The sequence below is a fragment of the Aulostomus chinensis genome, chromosome 18 (genome assembly GCF_037954235.1).
Source record: "Aulostomus chinensis isolate RoL2024-O1b breed Wild chromosome 18, RoL_Achi_v1.0, whole genome shotgun sequence".
Taxonomy (NCBI): domain Eukaryota; kingdom Metazoa; phylum Chordata; class Actinopteri; order Syngnathiformes; family Aulostomidae; genus Aulostomus; species Aulostomus chinensis.
Genome location: NC_141337.1, coordinates 20,754,106 through 20,774,841, shown reverse-complemented (window position 1 = coordinate 20,774,841; position 20,736 = coordinate 20,754,106). Strand labels below are relative to the sequence as shown.

At 51.4% G+C, this 20,736-nt stretch overlaps 1 protein-coding gene across 3 annotated transcripts; it reads left to right on the top strand.

The window, feature by feature from the left end:
- Positions 1-318: 318 nt before the first annotated feature.
- On the top strand, positions 319-18,869 carry LOC147245634 (oxysterol-binding protein-related protein 7-like). Of its 3 annotated transcripts, none has more exons than XM_086184197.1 (23): positions 319-444; positions 8,427-8,646; positions 9,279-9,422; positions 9,533-9,586; positions 9,885-9,998; positions 10,174-10,338; positions 10,822-10,963; positions 11,071-11,189; positions 11,366-11,455; positions 12,042-12,183; positions 12,463-12,596; positions 13,600-13,692; positions 14,067-14,241; positions 14,384-14,458; positions 14,552-14,766; positions 14,905-15,042; positions 15,122-15,185; positions 15,277-15,355; positions 15,638-15,782; positions 15,860-16,010; positions 17,176-17,302; positions 17,384-17,506; positions 18,084-18,869. In XM_086184197.1, the coding sequence occupies exons 2-23, from the start codon at positions 8,479-8,481 to the stop codon at positions 18,190-18,192; spliced, it is 2,766 nt and encodes a 921-aa protein (XP_086040323.1). In that variant the 5' UTR covers positions 319-444; positions 8,427-8,478; the 3' UTR covers positions 18,193-18,869. The 3 variants fall into 3 exon arrangements, with proteins under 3 accessions (XP_086040323.1, XP_086040322.1, XP_086040324.1); XM_086184196.1 differs by lacking the exon at positions 319-444 and adding an exon at positions 4,745-4,932; XM_086184198.1 differs by lacking the exons at positions 319-444; positions 13,600-13,692 and adding an exon at positions 4,745-4,932.
- Positions 18,870-20,736: the final 1,867 nt, after the last annotated feature.

Genomic DNA, 20,736 nt, shown 5'->3' with positions numbered 1-20,736 from the left:
CTTCTTACCAGCAAAGATGAAGACGTCTGGAGCACGGAGGAGGAATCCTGCTCTCCCAGGTCTGACGAGCAACTCTTCCTTCTGCTTTCTCTTCTCACGGTTATTATCGTAGGACGTCACACCTGAGTCATTAGAAAGACATCTACCTGTAGAAGAGAGGTGCCACTACCCGCACACACCGAGGTAGAATGATGTTGAAGGCCGTTCTGACATCACTTCCTCCCTCTGAGACCTCATCTTCATCAGAGGACGAACAGAAATCAGTTCACCTTCTTTCACTTTTGCTGACGTCATTCACCGCGAAGGCGTTCCTAATATTCCAGAAATCAAGGCGTTAACGAGAACACAAGGTGGCCGCTCCCATGATGCACCTGTCCAATCTGCAGCAGGTTTAGAAGCTGCGCCACTCTGGCAGGACGCCGCCTCGCACCAGACGCCGCACAGGTGAGTCGGAGCTCCGCCGCCACGAGCGTCCGCACGCGTGGCTCTCAGCTTCTCTCCGTTCTAGCTTCTGTCGGTGGGCTCGAGTGCTTCCGCTGACGGTGATTCGTCTTCTCAGGACGAAAAAAGTTTGTAAACGTCGTTCGGCGACGTCCCGCGAGCCACCTGTTGAGTCACGCACGCCTGGCGTCTGATCTCCGCGTGAGACTAATTGATTTGAGAGTAATGACGTCATGAAAACGAATACCTCCACTTGTTTTCGTCCGTGGTTTCCTCGACGTTTTGTTGTGAAGTTCTACGTTTTTCTTTGGCTTCTGTTGTTCCATCGTCACGGTGCCGCCAGGTTGGACGCATTCGTGACTCAAACACGGAGGCTGACGTCCAGCCTCGAGTCTGCCGATGGCTGCAAGCCTTCTCACGGAACCGATCTCCAGCAGGACCCTGGGACAGGTTCGGTCCGGCAGAGGCACGTTAGAGACACGGAACCTGCTTTATACTCTAGGAAGGTGGAGCTTCTTGTTGGTGCTGGTTCACTTGTCGGTGCTGGTTCACTTGTCATGTGCTGGTTCTGTTGTCATGTGCTGGTTCATTCTTCCATGCACCCTGCCTGATGTCTGGATGACGTCACGTCTTACCTGAATAAAGGAACCAATCAGTGTTTCAGCTACCCCACCAATGCATCCACCTGCTGGCCAGCCTCAGGTGAAGCTGGGAATGGTTCTAATTGTGGCTGGTACTTAACGTCATTTTTCTCTTCCACTGAACAGCCGGTTGAGATGTGACGAGTTTTTTCCTGAGGTTGATGCTGAGCTGCTCGGCCGCTTTGTGTGGTTCTTTAGATGCATCAGCCTCAAATAAAGGATGCAGTTTGAGCTGCAACGGCACTCTGACCTCTGACTCTGGCCTGATGGTCAGGAACCAGGTACCATCTGGTGCGTCTGAGCCTGCCAGCGCCTCCAGAGGGGCAGCAGCCGTCAGTCAGGGACCCTCTGGGTTGTCATGTGGTCAGACGGGCGACTTGATGAAAGTTCTCACTCAGTGCGGCTTTGCATGTCACGGTGGTGTCATATAACTACTGCGTTGCTGCGGCGGCGGCGTTCCTACAGAACCTTCTGAAATCACAGCACAAACATTTAGTCAGAATAATGGGACAGAATTCCGTTTGCTAGCATCCAGTTTGACCAGTAACCATGGAGAACTGCAAATTCACTGCAAGTTGTTTTTCAGCTCGATTTAAAATTTTCAAGTAGAATTTGCGTACTCCAACACGTAGTACACGCTGGCGTGTCCCGGGCCAAGCCTGGAGCCAGAGGCACGCCGGCGCCGCAGCTCTTAACGTTTCCCTTCTGGGTCGTCGGCTGTGGGGGGAGGTTCTGCCAGTGCCTGCCCTGATATCAGTGGATCAGTGCGCAGTGCGACGCACTTGATGTCCCTGGAGTGTAAACAGTGTTACCTCAGCCACATGTGGTTCTGGCACATTCCTGGAGGCACTGAGGGCGTGGAAGATGGTGGGTGCAAAGGAACCAGTCTGTCGGGTGTCAGTAGATGTGATAGGACACCACATTCCTGCTTCTCCTTCAGAGACCAGAACCCAGCTTGCATCCGCTGGCTGGGTCTTGACTCGCCATCGTAGAAGTTTCAGCTCCAGATGTGAAGCGGGTCGCCTGGCAGTCCAGGATCAGTGTAGCATGCTAGGAGCTGTTGGAACCAGGTCTAGTTGGACCATGGAGGTCCGTGTGATGACACCTGGGTTCCAAAGCTCTTATGTGCGAGCACCTTGAACCCTGCCAGGAATGTTCCGCTACAGGCCGGTGATCTGTTAGATAATCCTCTCGCTGGCAGGACCGCATACCTGCTGGCTTCCTCAGCATAGAGGAGTCGTACCGAGGACCTGACGTTACCTGGCAGGTATTTGTCTCGGGCAGGTGGGTGACACCCCCCCCGGGTGGATGCGTGGCCCCTTCACTAATTCAAGATCAAGAGACGAAGGAAAACTAGAGGTGGTTCGTCTAAGTCCTTTCATTCTTGGATGAGGCCTCCACCCTGTCCAACAAATCTGTGCTACTTTAACTGCGATAGGATCAGATTGGACTCCTTGAAGTCTGCAGATCTGAATCTGCACCACGATGTTTAAATTTGTTTGATACGTTCTGAATGTTGCACCATCCTGCGGTTTGACACCTGCAGATTAATGCAGATTAGCTGGGAGCCTCTAATATTTACTGACATCATCAAATTTATATGAAACTCCTATTTTGTGCAGTGAAAATGTGTGGCAACATTTTGAATTTGAAAACCTTTCCTTTCTTTACTTGAAGAACTTTTTAAAGCCCATAAATCAGATTTGTTTCTTATTAACGATGACCGATGAAACCGCGGCCGCCACGTTGATGTCACTGAAGTGGCAGCACTGATGTGGTGGCCGTGTCACGACACGCCGCCTTTCACCTGCGTCCTCTCAGCGTTGCTGCATGTCCCAATGGGAGCTGTGGGCCGACAAACATTTGGCTTGGCTTTCATTCGCAGGGTATTTTTCAGACCTCAACCAGCAATATTCCGTTTCCAGTTGATGCCGGTTCCTATGACAACTCTGAAGTTAGGTTTGCGTGCTCATGCAGCGGCAAGACGTCCAGTCACCGCGACTGCAGGTGGATTGTTAATGCTGTGATTGGAAGGAGGCTTCAGGTCGAGCGCCACTCGCTGTCACGGTGAGGAGTGTTGGCGTGAATGAAGTGGTTAAATGTTTCAAATGAGGGCTTGGACAACCTTCCTTCCACCCTCCAGACATCCTGATGTTGCAAACCCGGCCCCTGCCTCTCCTAATAAGGGTCTTTGTTTCCTGCCCAGCCTGAGCGTGTGTCACGCTTCCATATAAGAGCATGTCAGCAACACAACAATCGTGTTGTCGCTGTGTGGCAAGGATGTGCGTTCAAATGATCATGATGCATCAGCAAAGCCTGCTGGGAGTGTTGAGCGGCCCTGCTGCTCCTCTGGCCTGCAGGGTCATGCAGTACCACGGAGGATGGAGTATTTTCAGTGTCTTTCTGTTGAGTTTGTGGTATTTTGGCCTCTGGCAAGTTTTGTTTTTTTGCATTTATGAACTTGGGAATTCTTGACATTTCTGGGATTTTCACTTTTTATGTACTGGCTCGTTTCCTAGTTGATAAGTTATTTTAAACATTTCTGCTAATTGTGCAGCTCCAGGCGACCCACGGCTCTCCAGCCCGCGGTCACCTACTGACCCAGTTAGACGCCACAGTACCAGGCGGTTGTTAACGCGGGGCTGCGCCAGTGATCGATGGCCCTGATTTGCTGAGTGAATATTTCAGCAGCAGCTCAATTTATGCAGGATGGAGTGGGAACAAACCAGCGACGAACCAACACGGCGTTTCTCGTGTTCCTTGATCGTCCCCAAACTCCCTGGAGGCAGGAGCCGCCAGATGTGGCCGGCTCAGCAGCTGTAATCCAGAACTCACCCTCGTATCACAATACGGCCTCCAGAGGCGGAGTGTTTGTCAGGAGACAACTGTGTTGATTATCTGAAGTGGACTGTTGTGGTGGTGCACGCCGCGTTCTTCCTGCCAACCCGGACGGCGACGTTCCCTCTGGGATGATCACTAGGCTGATATTTTATATCTGATTTTGCTGATGTTTACCCATGTCACCAGTATTGGTGTAAAAACCAGTTTTATATTTGAGTACTGACAAACACACGTGAATAAACAAAGTTGTTTTTTTCAGGAACCGTAGGAAGAGCCTGTACTGATGTACTTACACTTCATTTTCACATCATAATATCAGCAGAGATGAAGAAACCAAAAGTGAGCAGCTACAGATGTGAACATAGTTCTGACTAATGACCACCACCAGTATCGCCCAGTCTGAGGTGCCAGCACGAGAACCAATCCCTAATCTCCAGTTAGCTTGCAGTACCCAACAGAAGTCATCCCAGTTCTCCAAACCCTCTGGAACATCCCGATGCCTCCGCTCTTGGCCTGGGTTGGCGTACAAATATAAAATATCAAATGATGATAAATATTTGGGACTAAGAGTCCCCGCCTCTGCTGCAGCCACCATAATCTGCTGCAGCTGTGATGCGCAGTGGCGTGCGGTCTCGGGTAGAATGGGTCCTGACTGCAGGAGACTGCAGTCGCGCGCCTCCTGTCAGTATCTGCGGTGGATCTGCTGGCTGTGGTGATGACAGAGCCGGCGGGCCAGTTGGGTCAGGTCGAGTGTGTCAGGCCGCTTTCAGCTCCGCCCAGATACCCGCGGCTCTTTGATATGCACCCGTCAGACCAGCACAGCCTCAGTCAGGCGGGCGTGGCGGCGCTTGCAGTCTCTCACCGAGCAGCTGTCAGAGGCCCCTGAGTGAGTTAGTGGAGGGAAGCGTTGAGGAGACCTGGTGGTTGCAGCTCCACTTTCACTCGCTGGAGAGGAAGTCGGATCGTTTCTTTCAGGCTGGGGAAGCACCGAGACTTCAGGTCCAAACAGGTGTGTCTGAGGTGTTACTGGCTCCCAGTGAGTCAGCGCAGCTCTACTGGGGGCCAACTGGCTCGCTCTGTCGTTCACGCCGCCATTCTTCACTTCAGAGTATTTTACATCGTACAGAGTTTGAAAGTGAACATTTTTAAGGAGTTGCGGACGCGTTTCCTGCAGGTAAACTTTACTTTTCATCGCTGCTGTTAGGTCTCAGTCTGAAAATGTTGATGGGGTAAAGAGGAAGTGGTCAGAGGCTTCAAGGGGCCTGCTGACGGCGTGCGTGAGAGGGACTGGAGGGACTGAACCTGTGTGACTCAGTCACATGGAGGAAAAGCCAGTCGGATCAGGACAAACCAAGTTTACACGAGTTTGAAGGTTCATGTACTTGTACTGCTTGTCACACAGTAGTTTCTGGGAGTATTTTCTAAATACTGGAAAAAAGTAAAAATACTGTTTTGATTGTAGCGTAATGCGCTTGCACTGATGAGAAACGAGTTTTACCAAGTGGAAATATTCCAGGCGGTCCTGCGATCAGGACAGTCGCCCCAGCTGGAGGGGAACAAACCTCCCTCGGTCTTTGAACGCACCGTCAGGTGATCAGGCAAGCTTCAGACTGGAATTTCAACAAACTTTTCCGTCTTCAGGCTTCTCTCCTGTTGAAGGAGACGTGTGTGTGTGTGTGTTACTGTGTCATGTAAACAGGAAATGAGACACGTTAAAATATTCTCGAGAAACCCGTGAAGGATTTGATCAAAAGGCCTCAGTTTAAGTCGGAACTTTGTTCACGGGGTTTTGGAACCTTGATGTCCTGATAACCTGCATCTTGTTTGTTTTTGTCATGCATCGACCAATCAGTTGATCCAAGTGTTGGCTGCCAGATTCACCTGCTGACTACATTCCTCAAACTTCCTGCAGCGCTGAGCCTCACTTTACTTTGTCGTCTCTCTCTCTCTCGGCGGTCCACGCCTGCAGCCACTTACCAAAGTATTGGTGTTTTAGAAGGCGCCGCCTGATCCGGTGGCGAGTTGTGAGAAGTGTCATCAAACTGCCAGTGTCAGGGATGCCGTACGCGGTCAGTGTATGGAGCCAGGAGTGCTTCAGGGACAGCACCTGTGGTTGGAGTGTTTGTGGGTGGGGCCTCTGGTGTTGGTCGCTACTAGCGTCCGATCATTCACTCTGAGTCTTAGAACCTCGGTAACTTTTCAGATGGACGAGTGAGGAGTGCAGCCGTGCGGCTTTAGTTTTCCCTCCAACATCACGTTTCTTCAGATCCACACCAATGATTCACACGTTCAGCTCAGAGAACATTCTCAGGTGGAACCACATCACGCGGTCCTGACATGTCGACCTCTTCTAGAGCACATCGAGAACCTCTAGAGGTCAGGCTAGTATGGTTTAGTTCAGTTTGGTCGTGTTGAGTCTAGATGACGTTACTTTTTATTTTTGTCTAGTTTGGTCCTGTCTGGTCTAGTTTAGTCCTGTCTGGTCTAGTTTAGTCCTGTCTGGTCTAGTTTGGTTCTGTCTGGTCCTGTCTGGGTTAGTTTGGTTCTGTCTGGTCCCGTCTGGTCTAGTTTGGTTCTGTCTGGTCCCGTCTGGTCTAGTTTGGTTCTGTCTGGTCCCGTCTGGTCTAGTTTGGTTCTGTCTGGTCCCGTCTGGTCTAGTTTGGTTCTGTCTGGTCCCGTCTGGTCTAGTTTGGTTCTGTCTGGTCCCGTCTGGTCTAGTTTAGTCCTGTCTGGGTTAGTTTGGTTCTGTCTGGTCCTGTCTGGTCTAGTTTGGTCCTGTCTGGGTTAGTTTGGTTCTGTCTGGTCTAGTTTAGTTCTGTCTGGTCTAGTTTAGTCCTGTCTGGTCTAGTTTGGTCCTGTCTGGTCCCGTCTGGGTTAGTTTGGTTCTGTCTGGTCCCGTCTGGTCTAGTTTGGTTCTGTCTGGTCCCGTCTGGTCTAGTTTGGTTCTGTCTGGTCCCGTCTGGTCTAGTTTGGTTCTGTCTGGTCCCGTCTGGTCTAGTTTAGTCCTGTCTGGGTTAGTTTGGTTCTGTCTGGTCCTGTCTGGTCTAGTTTGGTCCTGTCTGGGTTAGTTTGGTTCTGTCTGGTCTAGTTTAGTTCTGTCTGGTCTAGTTTAGTTCTGTCTGGTCTAGTTTAGTTCTGTCTGGTCTAGTTTAGTCCTGTCTGGTCTAGTTTGGTCCTGTCTGGTCCCGTCTGGGTTAGTTTGGTTCTGTCTGGTCCCGTCTGGTCTAGTTTGGTTCTGTCTGGTCCCGTCTGGTCTAGTTTGGTTCTGTCTGGTCCCGTCTGGTCTAGTTTGGTTCTGTCTGGTCCCGTCTGGTCTAGTTTGGTTCTGTCTGGTCCCGTCTGGTCTAGTTTAGTCCTGTCTGGGTTAGTTTGGTTCTGTCTGGTCCTGTCTGGTCTAGTTTGGTCCTGTCTGGGTTAGTTTGGTTCTGTCTGGTCTAGTTTAGTCCTGTCTGGTCTAGTTTAGTCCTGTCTGGTCTAGTTTGGTCCTGTCTGGTCCTGTCTGGTCTAGTTTAGTCCTGTCTGGGTTAGTTTGGTTCTGTCTGGTCCCGTCTGGTCTAGTTTAGTCCTGTCTGGGTTAGTTTGGTTCTGTCTGGTCCTGTCTGGTCTAGTTTGGTCCTGTCTGGGTTAGTTTGGTTCTGTCTGGTCTAGTTTAGTCCTGTCTGGTCTAGTTTAGTCCTGTCTGGTCTAGTTTAGTCCTGTCTGGTCCTGTCTGGTCTAGTTTGGTCCTGTCTGGTCCTGTCTGGGTTAGTTTGGTTCTGTCTGGTCTAGTTTAGTTCTGTCTGGTCTAGTTTGGTCCCGTCTGGGCTAGTTTGGTTCTGTCTGGTCCCGTCTGGGCTAGTTTGGTTCTGTCTGGTCCCGTCTGGGCTAGTTTGGTTCTGTCTGGTCTAGTTTAGTTCTGTCTGGTCTAGTTTGGTCCTGTCTGGTCCTGTCTGGTCTAGTTTGGTCCTGTCTGGTCCTGTCTGGTCTAGTTTGGTCCTGTTTGGTTCTGTCTGGTCTAGTTTAGTTCTGTCTGGTCTAGTTTAGTCCTGTCTGGTCCTGTCTGGTCGAGTTTGGTCCTGTCTGGTCCTGTCTGGGTTAGTTTGGTTCTGTCTGGTCCTGTCTGGGTTAGTTTGGTTCTGTCTGGTCCTGTCTGGGTTAGTTTGGTTCTGTCTGGTCCTGTCTGGGTTAGTTTGGTTCTGTCTGGTCCTGTCTGGTCTAGTTTGGTTCTGTCTGGTCTAGTTTGGTTCTGTCTGGTCTAGTTTGGTCCCGTCTGGGCTAGTTTGGTTCTGTCTGGTCCCGTCTGGGCTAGTTTGGTTCTGTCTGGTCCCGTCTGGGCTAGTTTGGTTCTGTCTGGTCCCGTCTGGTCCAGATTACCCTTGTTCGGTCAGGTTGGGAGTTTAGTCTTGTCAATCTTTTCTAGATTTGCAATATCCTGCCTACCAGCTGTGGACCCCCCCCCCCCCCCCCCCCCCAGGTAACGCAGGTGTAACTCAACCCTCCTCACTGCTTACCTGTGTGTTGCAGTGCTGTTTACCTGGCCATGATCCGCCTGCCCTGAAGGTCGACCTCTCGCTTCATGCAACGCTTTCCTCACTGCATCGCTCCGATGGACCCTCAGGTGTGCCCGCCCCCACTGAGCAGTAACCAGTCACTGATAGCCGGCGTTGACAAATCCCCTGCCAGTGTTTTCAAGCCAGGTCACTCACGGAGCAGCAGCACCGGCTCCTCCAAGTACGGCAAGCAGGTCGGTCTTGGGCTGAACTCACTCCTGGAGTTCTTGTTTCTCACTCTTGCACTTCTGTGTCTTTGCTGATGGAGATGAGCGTAGCCTTTAATGAACCAACTCCAGCATCACCGCGCCTGTCAGCCCGCGCCCCAAACTCAGGCAGTTCAACTCCTGGATGAGGCACCCAGGAGTTGAACCTTTGCCAGATTTTGGTTTCCCAGTGACCTCCAGCTTTATGGGTATTTTTATTCGTTTCAATGTTGTACAGAAGTAAAAAGAAGCAAACTGTGGATCTGCTGATCCTCCCTGAGGGCCGTATTTCACCACTGGTTTGGCTGATGTTCACATCAGACCAGTAACAGCACCAGCCCTGCAAACTGGTTTGGAGGGTCCCTATTGCATATTGAGAAAATGTAAACGTCCATTTTGTAAATTTAAAAACCTGTAAATCTTATTGACGGCTGTTTTTCCTCAGTTTTTGACAACAGCTGATGAGCAAAGACACTTGAGTAAACGTGAGCTGGTGTAAATGTGGGCCGTAGAACTGATACCGCCGTGCCGCGATGCTATCGTTAGCTGCCAGACATCAAACCAGCAGGCTGGGATGAACTCTGAGCTGCTGGTCATAACCCACCTGTGTCCTCCTCCAGTCTCGTCACTGGGAGGTGATGGACGACTTGCAGCAGCTGGAACAGAGCTCCGTCCCCGGCTCCTCTCTGGACCTCAGCATTCCTGGGATCTGTGAAGGCTACCTGATGAAGAGGAGGAAATACCCGCTGAAGGGCTGGCACAAGGTGGGTGTGTGGGTTCTGTCTGTCTTTCTGTCACGTGTGCGTGTGTGTGTGTGTGTGTGTGTCTCTATCGTGTGTGTCTCCCATACTTCCCTGTGATTTGCTCCTTTCAGAGATACTTCCTGCTGGAGAAGGGAATCCTCAGGTACTCCAAGACGCAGCAGGATGTAAGTCAGCAGGAAAAACGTCTTAAGCTTTCCCTCAGACTCAGCTGGTACTGGTGGGGGTTGTTACTCCTGTCAAAAGTAATCCCCTACCTCATTACTCTGGTGGACAGGTAACTGCAGGATTTTCTTGGTGTAAATCACCTGCCCTGTTTGTCAGCCTAGCTTTGTTCACACCTCACCAGCTCATCACTGTCTCTTACCACGGCTGATGGGAAGTAACGGGCAGATGCACAAGGTGGCGCCGCCGTGTGCGTCCCCCTACATCAGTCAGACTTCATGGTAAACGTGTGTGTTGTAGATCCAGAGAGGGAAGCTCCACGGCTCTCTGGACGTCAGTCTGGCTGTGATGTCCATCAACAAGAAGTCCAAACGTATCGACCTGGACGCGGGAGACAACCTCTACCACCTCATGGTAACCTGCCCTCAGCAGCTGATCACCCGCTGCTCCTGATTAAAGTTTCACTAGTACTACTACTACTATGAACAAGTACTACTCATAATGTCTGAGAGTGAAGTCGCCCTTTCACTCTCATGTCTGTGATAAACTCTGATGTTCTGCTCGATTCTCTCTTCCTCCACCCTCCCAGGCAAAGAGCCACGATCTCTTCTACATCTGGCTGACCAAGCTGTGCGCCCACCGCGTGTACAGGAAGAACGAGGCCATGAGTGTCCATCGCGGGGTCCTTCATGCTCTCTCCCTGGGCCAGAGTGGGCCGCCTGTGTCTGGTCTCCCTCAGAGAACCAGAACCACAGTCAGTACACACCTGGGATATAAGAATGTTGGGATCAAACATCGTGAACGAATTTTTGTCGACTCCATCCGTCCAAACTGGACAAAAAAAACTCAGGAAGAGGAAACGGTCTTTAGAACTCGTGTGTACTCCAAATATAGAAAACCTCAGACAGTGATTGTTGCCCTCCGAGGCCGCGCCCACGCTGCTCGCCACGGACGCTGTTGGTTCACAGGAAAAACGTGGAAAGAGGCTGTGAACTCTTTTATATTTATGGTTTCTATCTTAAATTTGGTTTGACTCAAATCAGTAAAAGGAAATGAGGATTTAATCTGGATGCCCGTGTTGGGAGATGTGGGATTCGTGATGGGAAGCCTCCGTAATCACCAGGATCGCAGCGGATCTCGCTGATGGTGTTCGACCCTCTCGTTCTGGTGTTTATCACACGATGCAGGTTGAATCTGTGTGTTTGTCGTTTCCTGATGATGTGCTGCGACTCCACAGCTGCCTCAGTATTCCAGCTCAGCCTCAGTGTTCCAGTCAGAGCTGGCAAGCCCCGCCCCGGCTGTTGACTCCCACCCAGGCGTGACCAGCAAGGTGTCGGCGTGGCTGCAGCAGACGCATGACATTGACGCCACCTCCAATGGTGAGCAGTGTCTCTGTACTCTAAATATCAGGACTGTGTAAGCTAGCGCACCTCCGGCCTGATGTGGCGTCTCAGACACGGCCTAACGCTGATTGTTTGTCTGGCAGACCTGGCCCGCTGTCAGACCGAGCTGACGGAACTCGCCCGGCTCATCCAGAAGCTCACCTGGATGGAGGGAGGATTCCCAGTCACAAACACTGACCTGGAGATGCGCATCAGCATGCAGGTGAGTGTAACTCCTCGCCGGTGCCATCGGAGGAGACTGCGTATCTGACCTTGTCTCATTAATACTGGCGTGTCGGTGTTGAGACATTCGTGATCGACGGTCCGCTCCAGACATACTTCGGTCTATGATGTCTGTTGCATCTGAAAAGTCTGTTCAGCCGTGACCGTCTGTTTCAGAACCTCTCGCTGGAGAAACCAAAGAAGAAGGCGGGGAAAGGGTACGGCCACTCCAGGACGTTGTCCCGCGTGGAAGCCATGGGCGGAATGGTAAGACCCCTCAGCACTCGCGCACCAGCAGCCCGTCATGCACCTGAATCCAGGAATGGGTCAAACTTCCGGAGACAAACCAGTTTATCAAAGCGTCGAAGTCAAGTGACCCTCGTAGCGAGCAGGACCAGAACCGGAGAACTTCAGCCTGATTCGCTTTAAGCAGGATCCATCGCCAGTAGTGTGTGACATGCATGGTCAAAATAATAGATGGTATTGATTGATCACCATGACCCTTGTGACCAGTAATCTGACTGGAACTGTAGGGATTGTTTACTGGTTTGGTGTCTTGGGTCTTGTTTGTGAACGTGATCATTCCTCCTCAAGTGGATTCCTTCAGATCCCTCTCCGACTCCCAGGTGAAGCGGTCAGGGTCGCTTTTACCACACTCAACAGGGTTTTGTCCATTTCTGACTAGATTTCACAAAGATGTCAACTGACTGACAGCCTCATTGTTAGGAGATCAGGTTAAACAGACGACTGTCATAAAGTCCTAACCCTCTAGACCTGAGAGGATCTGAACCTCCAGCCGGGTTCTAGTAGCAGCACCCATACGTCGTCACGCTTCTCTTCCTCTGTCCTCTAGTTCACGTCCAGCCACCTGAGCACCAACTTCAGCTCGGTTCAGTCCATCCCGGACCACGTCTACTCACAGCTGTCCAACCCTCAGGTCACCTCACCTGAGGCCCAGAAGCTGCACCAGGACATTTGCACGATGTCCCAGAGAGGTAGGCAGGCGCCGGCTCAACACTTGCAACGAACACAGAGGTTTCATCCTGATGTTGGAGTTTAGTGATGAATCATAACTCCCAGCCGCTGACCCGAACCATCCACCTCGTCTGATGCATGGCGTCAGTCTGCAGGCTAAATTGATCATGACGGCCCTGCTGAGAAGTGATCAGCGTCCACTCGCAGGCAGCAATGACTAATGTTTCGCCAGGATCAGCAACAGGAAGTGAACTGGTGCTCAGTTACTGAGGATCCGGCGTCTGTGTTTTGCGTTGCAGTTCATGCTTCCCTCAAGTCTGTTCATGAGGTTTTGACCCTGGAGAGAGAGCGACTGCGGCAGGCCTGGACCGGCCCCGATATGAGGCAGAACACTTCCCAGCAGCTGGCTACGCTATGCAGCACCTTGACTGAGGTACTACCCCCACACACCCTACCCCCCACCCAGCAGCACTCCCTCTTCCAGACGTGACTTCCTCAGCAAACAAAGAAGGACTTTAAAACACTGATCGTTGGTGCGACTCTTGGCATCAGCCTGCAGGGACAGGAAGGAGACCAACCCTTCGCTCAGCGGTGAAACTGCTGAGCAGGTTTGGGCTGTTTGAGACAGACAAGCTGTCACAGGTGCAGCCTTCATGGGAAGCTCCCCAGGTCACCCCTCCCTCGCTGACTCAGACTGAGCCGATTCCTCCTGTTAGGCTGACCTAACGCTTCCTGTTCGCCGTTGCATGAAGTTTCTCACTCTTGCACTTCTGTGTCTTTGCTGATGGAGGTGAGCGTAGCCTTTAATGAACCAACTCCAGCATCACTGCGCCTGTCAGCCCGCGCTGACGTTCAACTCCTGGATGAGGCACCCAGGAGTTGAACCTTTGCCAGATTTTGGTTTCCCAGTGACCTCCAGCTTTATGGATATTGTTATTCGTTTCAATGTTGTACAGAAGTAAAAAGAAGCAAACTGTGGATCTGCTGATCCTCCCTGAGGGCCGTATTTCACCACTGGCTTGGCTGATGTTCACATCAGACCAGTAACAGCACCAGCCCTGCAAACTGGTTTGGAGGGTGCTTATTAGTACTGGGCTGTACTGCCCAGTAGCAGTAAGAGAGTAAGAACCTCTCAGTCGTGGTTTTGTCTTCCCGGACAAGCCTGGCCTTTAAAATCAAAGCAGCCACTGAGTAGTTGCATCATGGGAAGTGGAGGCTCCAGTGGGGAGGGAGCAAGTCAGAATGGGACTTCAAAAGTTTGCATCACTCAAAGTCGTAACTGCTGGGACAGTTTGACTCCTGCTCAGACACACATGGACTCTGTTCTGCCTGCATGACTTCCTGATCATTCATTCTCACCCCTCTGTTTCGCCTCCCTGTGTCTTGCATGGCTGGTCTGTCCTCGTTTGTGTGTGTGTGTGTGTGTGTGTGTGTAGCTTGACATACAGTCTCATCTGACCAAAGTCCACTCCCTTTCCCTGTCCTCTGACTCTACTGAGGAATCCTTCTGCACTGTGCGTGCGGACCAGGTGTGTACCCCCCCCCCCCCAGCTTGAGGAAGGCTTGTCTCTCTCTACTTCTTCATGTGGCGCCTTCCTGAACTTTCCACCATTAAGTTGGTTTACTTTTAATCGTACATCTCAAACGGGTCTCAGTCAAGCTCACGCTAGTGCATGTTGGATTGTGAAGCGTGACGAGTGCGCAGCGTCACACGGTCGGTGTCGTCCAGTCGAGCCGAGGGATTAACTCTTCACCTGAGAGCCGGACAGCATGGCGTGTGTGTGGGGTGGAGGGTAGTGTGTGTGTGTGTGTGTTTTGCATGAGCCTTCTTGTGTTCATTTCTCATTCACGGGAAGGATGGTGATGAGGATTTGAACCACTCGTGTTCCCCTCCCCCTACCAGAGGACGCCATCTTTGAGCCGCCACATTCACCGTGCCCCCTCGGTGGCCGAGTCCATGTACTTTGATGCCAGTGAGGTGATAGTGTGCGAGAGCTCTTCAGAGGCGGAGGCTTCGGATGAGTCGGGCCTGAGTGACATCACCACCACGAGCACCTCAGAACCTGAAGAAGGACACGGTATGTGTTAACTTCCTGTCACCGAACATTCCACCGGCCGCACGCCTCCGGTTTGAGCCCCGTGCCACTGTTTGCCCCTCCTGCTTATCCTTCTAGTTGGAACGAGGCACCGCTGACTCTGTTTCCTGTTGTTTGTTCTCAGCCAGCGCCACCCTCAAGTACCGGGCCAGTCTGAGCACCGCTCCGGACAAACCCAGCTCAGTGCCCACAGACACCGGTAACGCCTCGCCTGTGCTGACTCATCTGTGTCACATGATTTCACCCCAAAAGCACTTGGACACTTTAGTTTGACTTGTGTTGCTGCACTCAGGTCGCCGCACTGCCCTCCCTGCGCCAGGAACCGACAACAGCCACATTGGTATCATGACCATCCTGTACAACAACATTGGCAAAGACCTGTCGCGCGTCTCCATGCCTGTGGCCCTCAACGAGCCGCTGTCGCTGCTGCAGAGGCTGAGCGAGGAGCTGGAGTACGCCGAGCTGCTGGACGTCGCCAATCACACCGATGACCCGTACGAGAGGATGGTGGGTGGGACTGTGAATCCAATGCAGAGTTTATTCAGTTATACATTGTTGTTTTCAGTGTATCAATGATGGGGAAGTGGGAACACTGCGGAGGTTCTTCTTCTCTTAAACTGTGCCTGCACACATTGACACTGGCAGGTTTATGTAGCAGCTTTCTCCATCTCTGGATACGCCTGGGCCTCGTGGAGGAACCGCTACAAACCCTTCAACCCCGTTCTGGGTGAAACCTACGAGAGTCTCAGAGAAGACCGCGGCTTCCACTTCGTTAGCGAGCAGGTAAGAACCTGTGTGTTGGGGGGGGGGGCTTGTAGAACATCTGGCTCTAGAACATCCCTCTAATGCTGTTTGTTTCCAGGTCAGCCATCATCCACCCATCTCCGCCTGCCACGCTGAGTCTGAAAACTTCACTTTTTGGCAAGGTAGGAGCAGTGATTAGTCAGTGCCTGGTGCTCCTGGGTCACCCGGGTGGCCTGGTGCTGCTGCTGATGATGTTTGTCTGTCGGCTCTCAGATCAAAGATGGAAGAACAAGTTTTGGGGGAAGTCGGTGGAGATCATCTCCAGTGGACTGGTCAACGTTACCCTGCCCAGGTGAGCCGTCCAACCGTACGCACAGTCCCTGAACACCTGCTCAGTTGTCCTGTAGCGAGTACACGATGGAGGCAATACTCTAGTGTACTTTCAGTGCAGTATCATGTGTACCTGCTCCAAGTGCACCTGAGTCTCGTGAGCACCTCTTGAAGTGGACCCAGGTTTGGTTTGTGCCTCTGTGCCTGGATTATAATCCACTCAATTCAGATTAATTAGATTTATAATCCAGGTCAGTTTTGAAGGTATCAGGGATGAAGTGGGTCGCTGTGACTCTGCTGGCAGGTACGGCGATCACTACGAATGGAACAAGGCCGTGACCTGCATTCACAATGTGCTGAGTCAGCAGCGCTGGCTGGAGCACTATGGCGAGGTGGTCATCAGGAACAAGGAGAGCGACATCTGCACCTGCAAGATCACCTTTGTCAAGGTCAGGGCACTCATTGGTGGGAGTCTTCCTCGCTCCTCCCCCTGGACCTGGTCCTGACTCTGTCCCCTGTCCTCTAGTCTCGCTACTGGAGCTCTGACAACAGCAAGAACGAGGTCCAGGGTGTGGTTCTGGACCGGGCCGGAGAGGTGGTCCATCGTTTTGGCGGTCTCTGGCACGAGGGCATATTCTGTGACACACTGCCGACGCCAAAGTGCATCTGGAAGCCCAGTGAGTCCTGAGCAGGGGTGGAAGGAGTACAGAAAAAATCTACTTTAGTAGAAGTACTGTTACTTTGATGAAATTTTACTGAAGTAGAAGTAAAAGCACTGGTGTAAAAATTTACCCAAGTAAAAGTAAAAAGTAGCTCACTTAAAATGTTCTCAGAGTAAAAGTTACTTAGTTACTTTGGGGGGTGGGGGGTAGGAGTGTGTGTGGCAAACTGTTTGCCACCTGTAAGCTAGCATTGCTAACATCCAAGTTAATGGCAATGCTAGCTCCTGTACTGAGTGATTGATCTAACGGAACGTTAACTTACCTGTACGTGCTCGCGCAGGTTTGATGCCGAGTTTTTAAACGCAGATCACAAAGCTGACCCTGCATCACCAAGCTGCTCCCGCCTCTGTTCTTGAACTCAAAAATGTCCGTCCAACATGGCCAGGGATTCATTTTGTTTTGTTCATCTTCGCCTTCCTCCTCAGCAACTTCAACCGTTTCCGCTGAATTCATTTTTGAAGTTTCTGTGTCACACGTTTAGTCTCCAATGTCTCACGGTTAGCAGCTGACGTCACCGACGTGCACCTGGGCTGAGGCTCGCGCTAGCGAAGTACTGTTGCTTGAAAAAAAATTACTTAAGTAAAAGTAAAATTACAGATTTTAAAAAGTACACAAAAAAGCTACTCAATTACAGTAACGAGAGAAATGTAATTCGTTACTTTCCACCCCTGGTCCTGAGATACCCAACGACCGGGTTTGAAGCAGCAGGCCGACAGACGTGTTTACTGGAAGGTTCCCTGTCCCAGGGGCTCCCCTCGTCTGAGTAAAGACATGTATTGATACCCAACAACCACAAACCTGAATGGCAGTAGAAAGCTGTCAAATTATTAAAGTTCCATGCTTTTGAACTTCATTTCAGCATTGTTTTTCTTTGCCGTGCCATTTGACTCGTTTATACATTCAGACTGTGAGTTTTAGTCACCTGACTGGACCGGGACGACCCGTGTTCTTGGTCATGTGTGATGCTGCCGTGTTTGTAAAGCAGGTCATGCGTGGTAGTTGGGGTTGATTTAGGCTTTGGCTCCATCTTTGAGTTTGAAGCTTTGATGGTGTGCTGAGGGTTAAGGAGACTAGCTCCAGTAGGCTGGGCTGTGACGTTCTCCCTCGGTTCCTCTTTCAGACGTGCAGCCCGACGACAGCTTCCAGTTCTACGGCTTCTCTCGTTACGCCAGGGAACAGAACGAGCTGCTGGCTGAGCTGAGGGAGGTTCTCCCGCCTACAGACACGCGCTTCAGGCCAGACCAGAGGTAACTCACCAGCCTTCATTAGAACCTCAGGTTGGTGCACCGCCCTCTGTGTTGACCAGCCCTTGCTGCTCTCGCCATCAGGCTGCTGGAGGAGGGCAAGGTGGCAGAGGCCGATAAAAAGAAGGATGAGGTGGAGGAGAAGCAGAGGGACCGGAGGAAGGAGATGGCCAAGAGTGGGGAGGAGCACAGTCCCCGGTTCTTCAGGTGAGAAGTTCTTTGGAACCTCGGGAGTGCCTCAGTGACGTAGTCATAGGGGGAGGATTCTCTCTCTCCCCCTCCGTCCTAGGTGATGATGCAGGTAACCTTGTTGTCTGTTCTCACCTGAGCTGTGATGATGACAGTGGCGTCTCTGCAGCACCACAGCGGGAAACTACTGACACACAATTGACCTTTCACAGCATCCCTGACGGATCACCCAGACGGGTGATGGGACCTGACACACACACACACGTTCTTCTCCTAGCAGCGTCTCTGATCAACATGTTTACCAGATAGTTTGTGTGACTGAGATGAAATGGGTTTATTAGCCGCTGAGGATCATGTGGATCACCTCAGTGGGTCACTGACACGTTGATGCTGAAGGGATCAGTCACCTCCTGAATGTTAGAAGCTCTGGTAGCCGGCGGGAGGCCTCCCAGCAGCCTGGTGCCTGCCTGAGCAGCAGAGGAGGTGGAATGGGACCTTGGAGCCCACGGCGAGGGAAGTGGCCTCTGGGTCCAAGTGGTCATCAGGCGGTCTTTACCTTTGAAACGGTGGTAAACAGGTTCCTCTCCGTTTCCAGGAAAGCGGTGGATGAGAGCGGCCTGGAGGTCTGGCTGTTCAATGGAACCTACTGGAAGCTGCGTCAGGACCCAGGCTTTGCTAACATGGAGAACCTGGACCTGTGGTAGAACCCTCCAGGTGGGGGCCAAGCACACGGTAATACCATGAGGCATACATGAACCTTGTGTGGCTTTTTGGCACCACAGCCGAGGTGAAGTGCCGCTACACGATGACCGACCCAAACCTGCCGCCTACCTCTCACCGGACCGGAACCTCTTGATCCAGCAGCCACGACCAGAACCCCACTCGCTGTTTAGAAAATTGTATCAGAATCTTTGAGGTCAGTCAGGCTCCTCTGTATATAAAGCAGTTTGTAATACTTGTGGGATGAATGTGAATTCTAATGTTTGTGACCAAAAATATGTAAACTTCATTTTTATGATGGCTGCGACGATGTAAACGTGTCGGCGACGGCGTGCTGCCAGGTGTTGGTGGGCTGGGGAGCTGCTGCGGTCCTGCTTCTTTCCTCACTCGGGTCTTACTGGTTTGGTATTTTTAGATGTTGGTGTCACTTTGGTCGAGGGTGAATCGAGCACTTCTACCAGCCCCCGCTCTGGCCTGCAGGTGTCGCTGTCTGACGCGAGTCGACCGCCACGTCCTGTTTTATTCTTTCAGTTGATGCGATGACGTATTTTTATTGATGTTTCAACAGTAGATTTTAATAAGGAAAAGAGACTTCTGTAAAAAGCCAGTCATGTTTTTTTTTTCTCAATGGTTTTGTTTTGAATAAAAGGTTCAATCATCACGTCTTGAGTTTGGTCTCGTGACAGCAGCCGGCGTGCAGTGATGTCATCAGGAACAGGCCCGACCTCTTCCTGTTCTTCATAGTGGAGTATAGAACGTGACATCGATGTCTTAATTTTTCCAGAAAGCTCCACGTAACCAAAATGATCCCATTGAGGTTCTGCTCACAAACAAAGGCTGCATCTGCAGGTAAATTGTGATTCCACGTGGACCAGTGACCTCATCAGACCGCCGTCTTCGTCCCAGCCGCTCGACTAACAGAAGATCTTCCTGTGTTGAGATTCTGGTCCAGACGTCTGATTCCTTAAAGTACAGCAACAATAAGAGTGCGGTAGAAACGTTCGGGTTCATCACGTTTGTGTGTGGTTCTGCTGGAGGTCAGAGCTCCACTGAGGTGTAGAAAGGCTTTACTCTTCTTGGTTTCAGGGTCGTTTAAGCCCCGCCCCCATGTTTGTGCTGTAAACGGTGACGTAATGGTGAGGTTTTCAGCCCTCCATTCAAATCCTTAATAAAAGTGCATTAATATTGAGGTTATAGCTGATAAACAACCAAAGACGGTTATTTGTAAGTGGGAGTCATGCTTCTGCTGACAGACGTGCACAAGAGCAGGTTTAGGCTCCACCCACATGGCGGCACTTCCACATGGTCTCTGAACGCCTACGGAAGTACCGTTCATTTTAAACATCAGTTCGAGTGTGTCAGGTGTATTTGTGTCAGAATGACCTGTTCCCAAGAGGAAACTACAGATCAGTTCCAGTGGCATCAAGATACAAGAGAAGTAGAAGTACACGGCAGCCTGTGAGTATCTCAGGAGGGTTGGAAGCAAGGAAGTTTCTAGAAAGTAATCAATTACTGATGCTGCAACACTGACGTCTCCTGAGGCCATAGCTCGCTGAGGCCGGCGTGTATCAGGCAGCACTGAGGTCCTGTTACAGGTGTAATTCTAAAGGGAGGGGCCCACAGCTGCTGACCCGGGTCAGGTGGGTTAGAACACCGTCACAGGTGGAGAGCTCCCACCGTGACACTGCTACAGAGACAAAAACGTTCATCTGCTCAATTACTGACAGGCACGTCCCAACATGGAGGGAGCCGGTCCAGACCACGACCCCCTGTCCCTGCAGGAAACACAAACTTTGGGGCCACCAGATATAACTTGTTCCCTCAAATTAACCAAAGCTGCAAGCAAGTTACAGTATCTCAACATCTTGTGGCCTCAAAATAATTAAACTGAGGGAACGGGTTGTATGTTGTGGCATCAACACATTATTTTTCTCTCTGGCCAGTTCAGGGCTCCGACTGCATCTTCAGACTCAAGTTACAAGTGTTGCGATGGCCCGGGTCCCTCATCTGTGCCGTGTGTGTAGGCTGGTGGGCGTGTCCTTGTGTCTCTCTCCTGCAGGTGCAGTGATCTCCTCAGCACACCTGGGCCCTGAGACGCTGAGGGGATTTAACCCCCAGCAGTCACTCAGCTTCTCTCTCTCTTCTCCTCCAGGCACCGCGTGGGTTCTGCTGGTTGGATTTTCCCTTTTGTTTTGTTCACACACACACCAGCACACAGCCACACACACACACCAGCACACACGTACCCACACACACACACAAACACCCACACCAGCACACACGTACCCACACACACACACGTACCCACACACACACACCAGCACACATATACCCACACACGTACCCACACACACACCAGCACACACGTACCCACACACACACCAGCACACACGTACTCACACACATACACCAGCACACACGTACCCACACACACAATTCACACACACCCATGTACCCACACACTCACACACACGTACCCACACACACACACAAGCACACACGTACCCACACACACACCAGCACACATG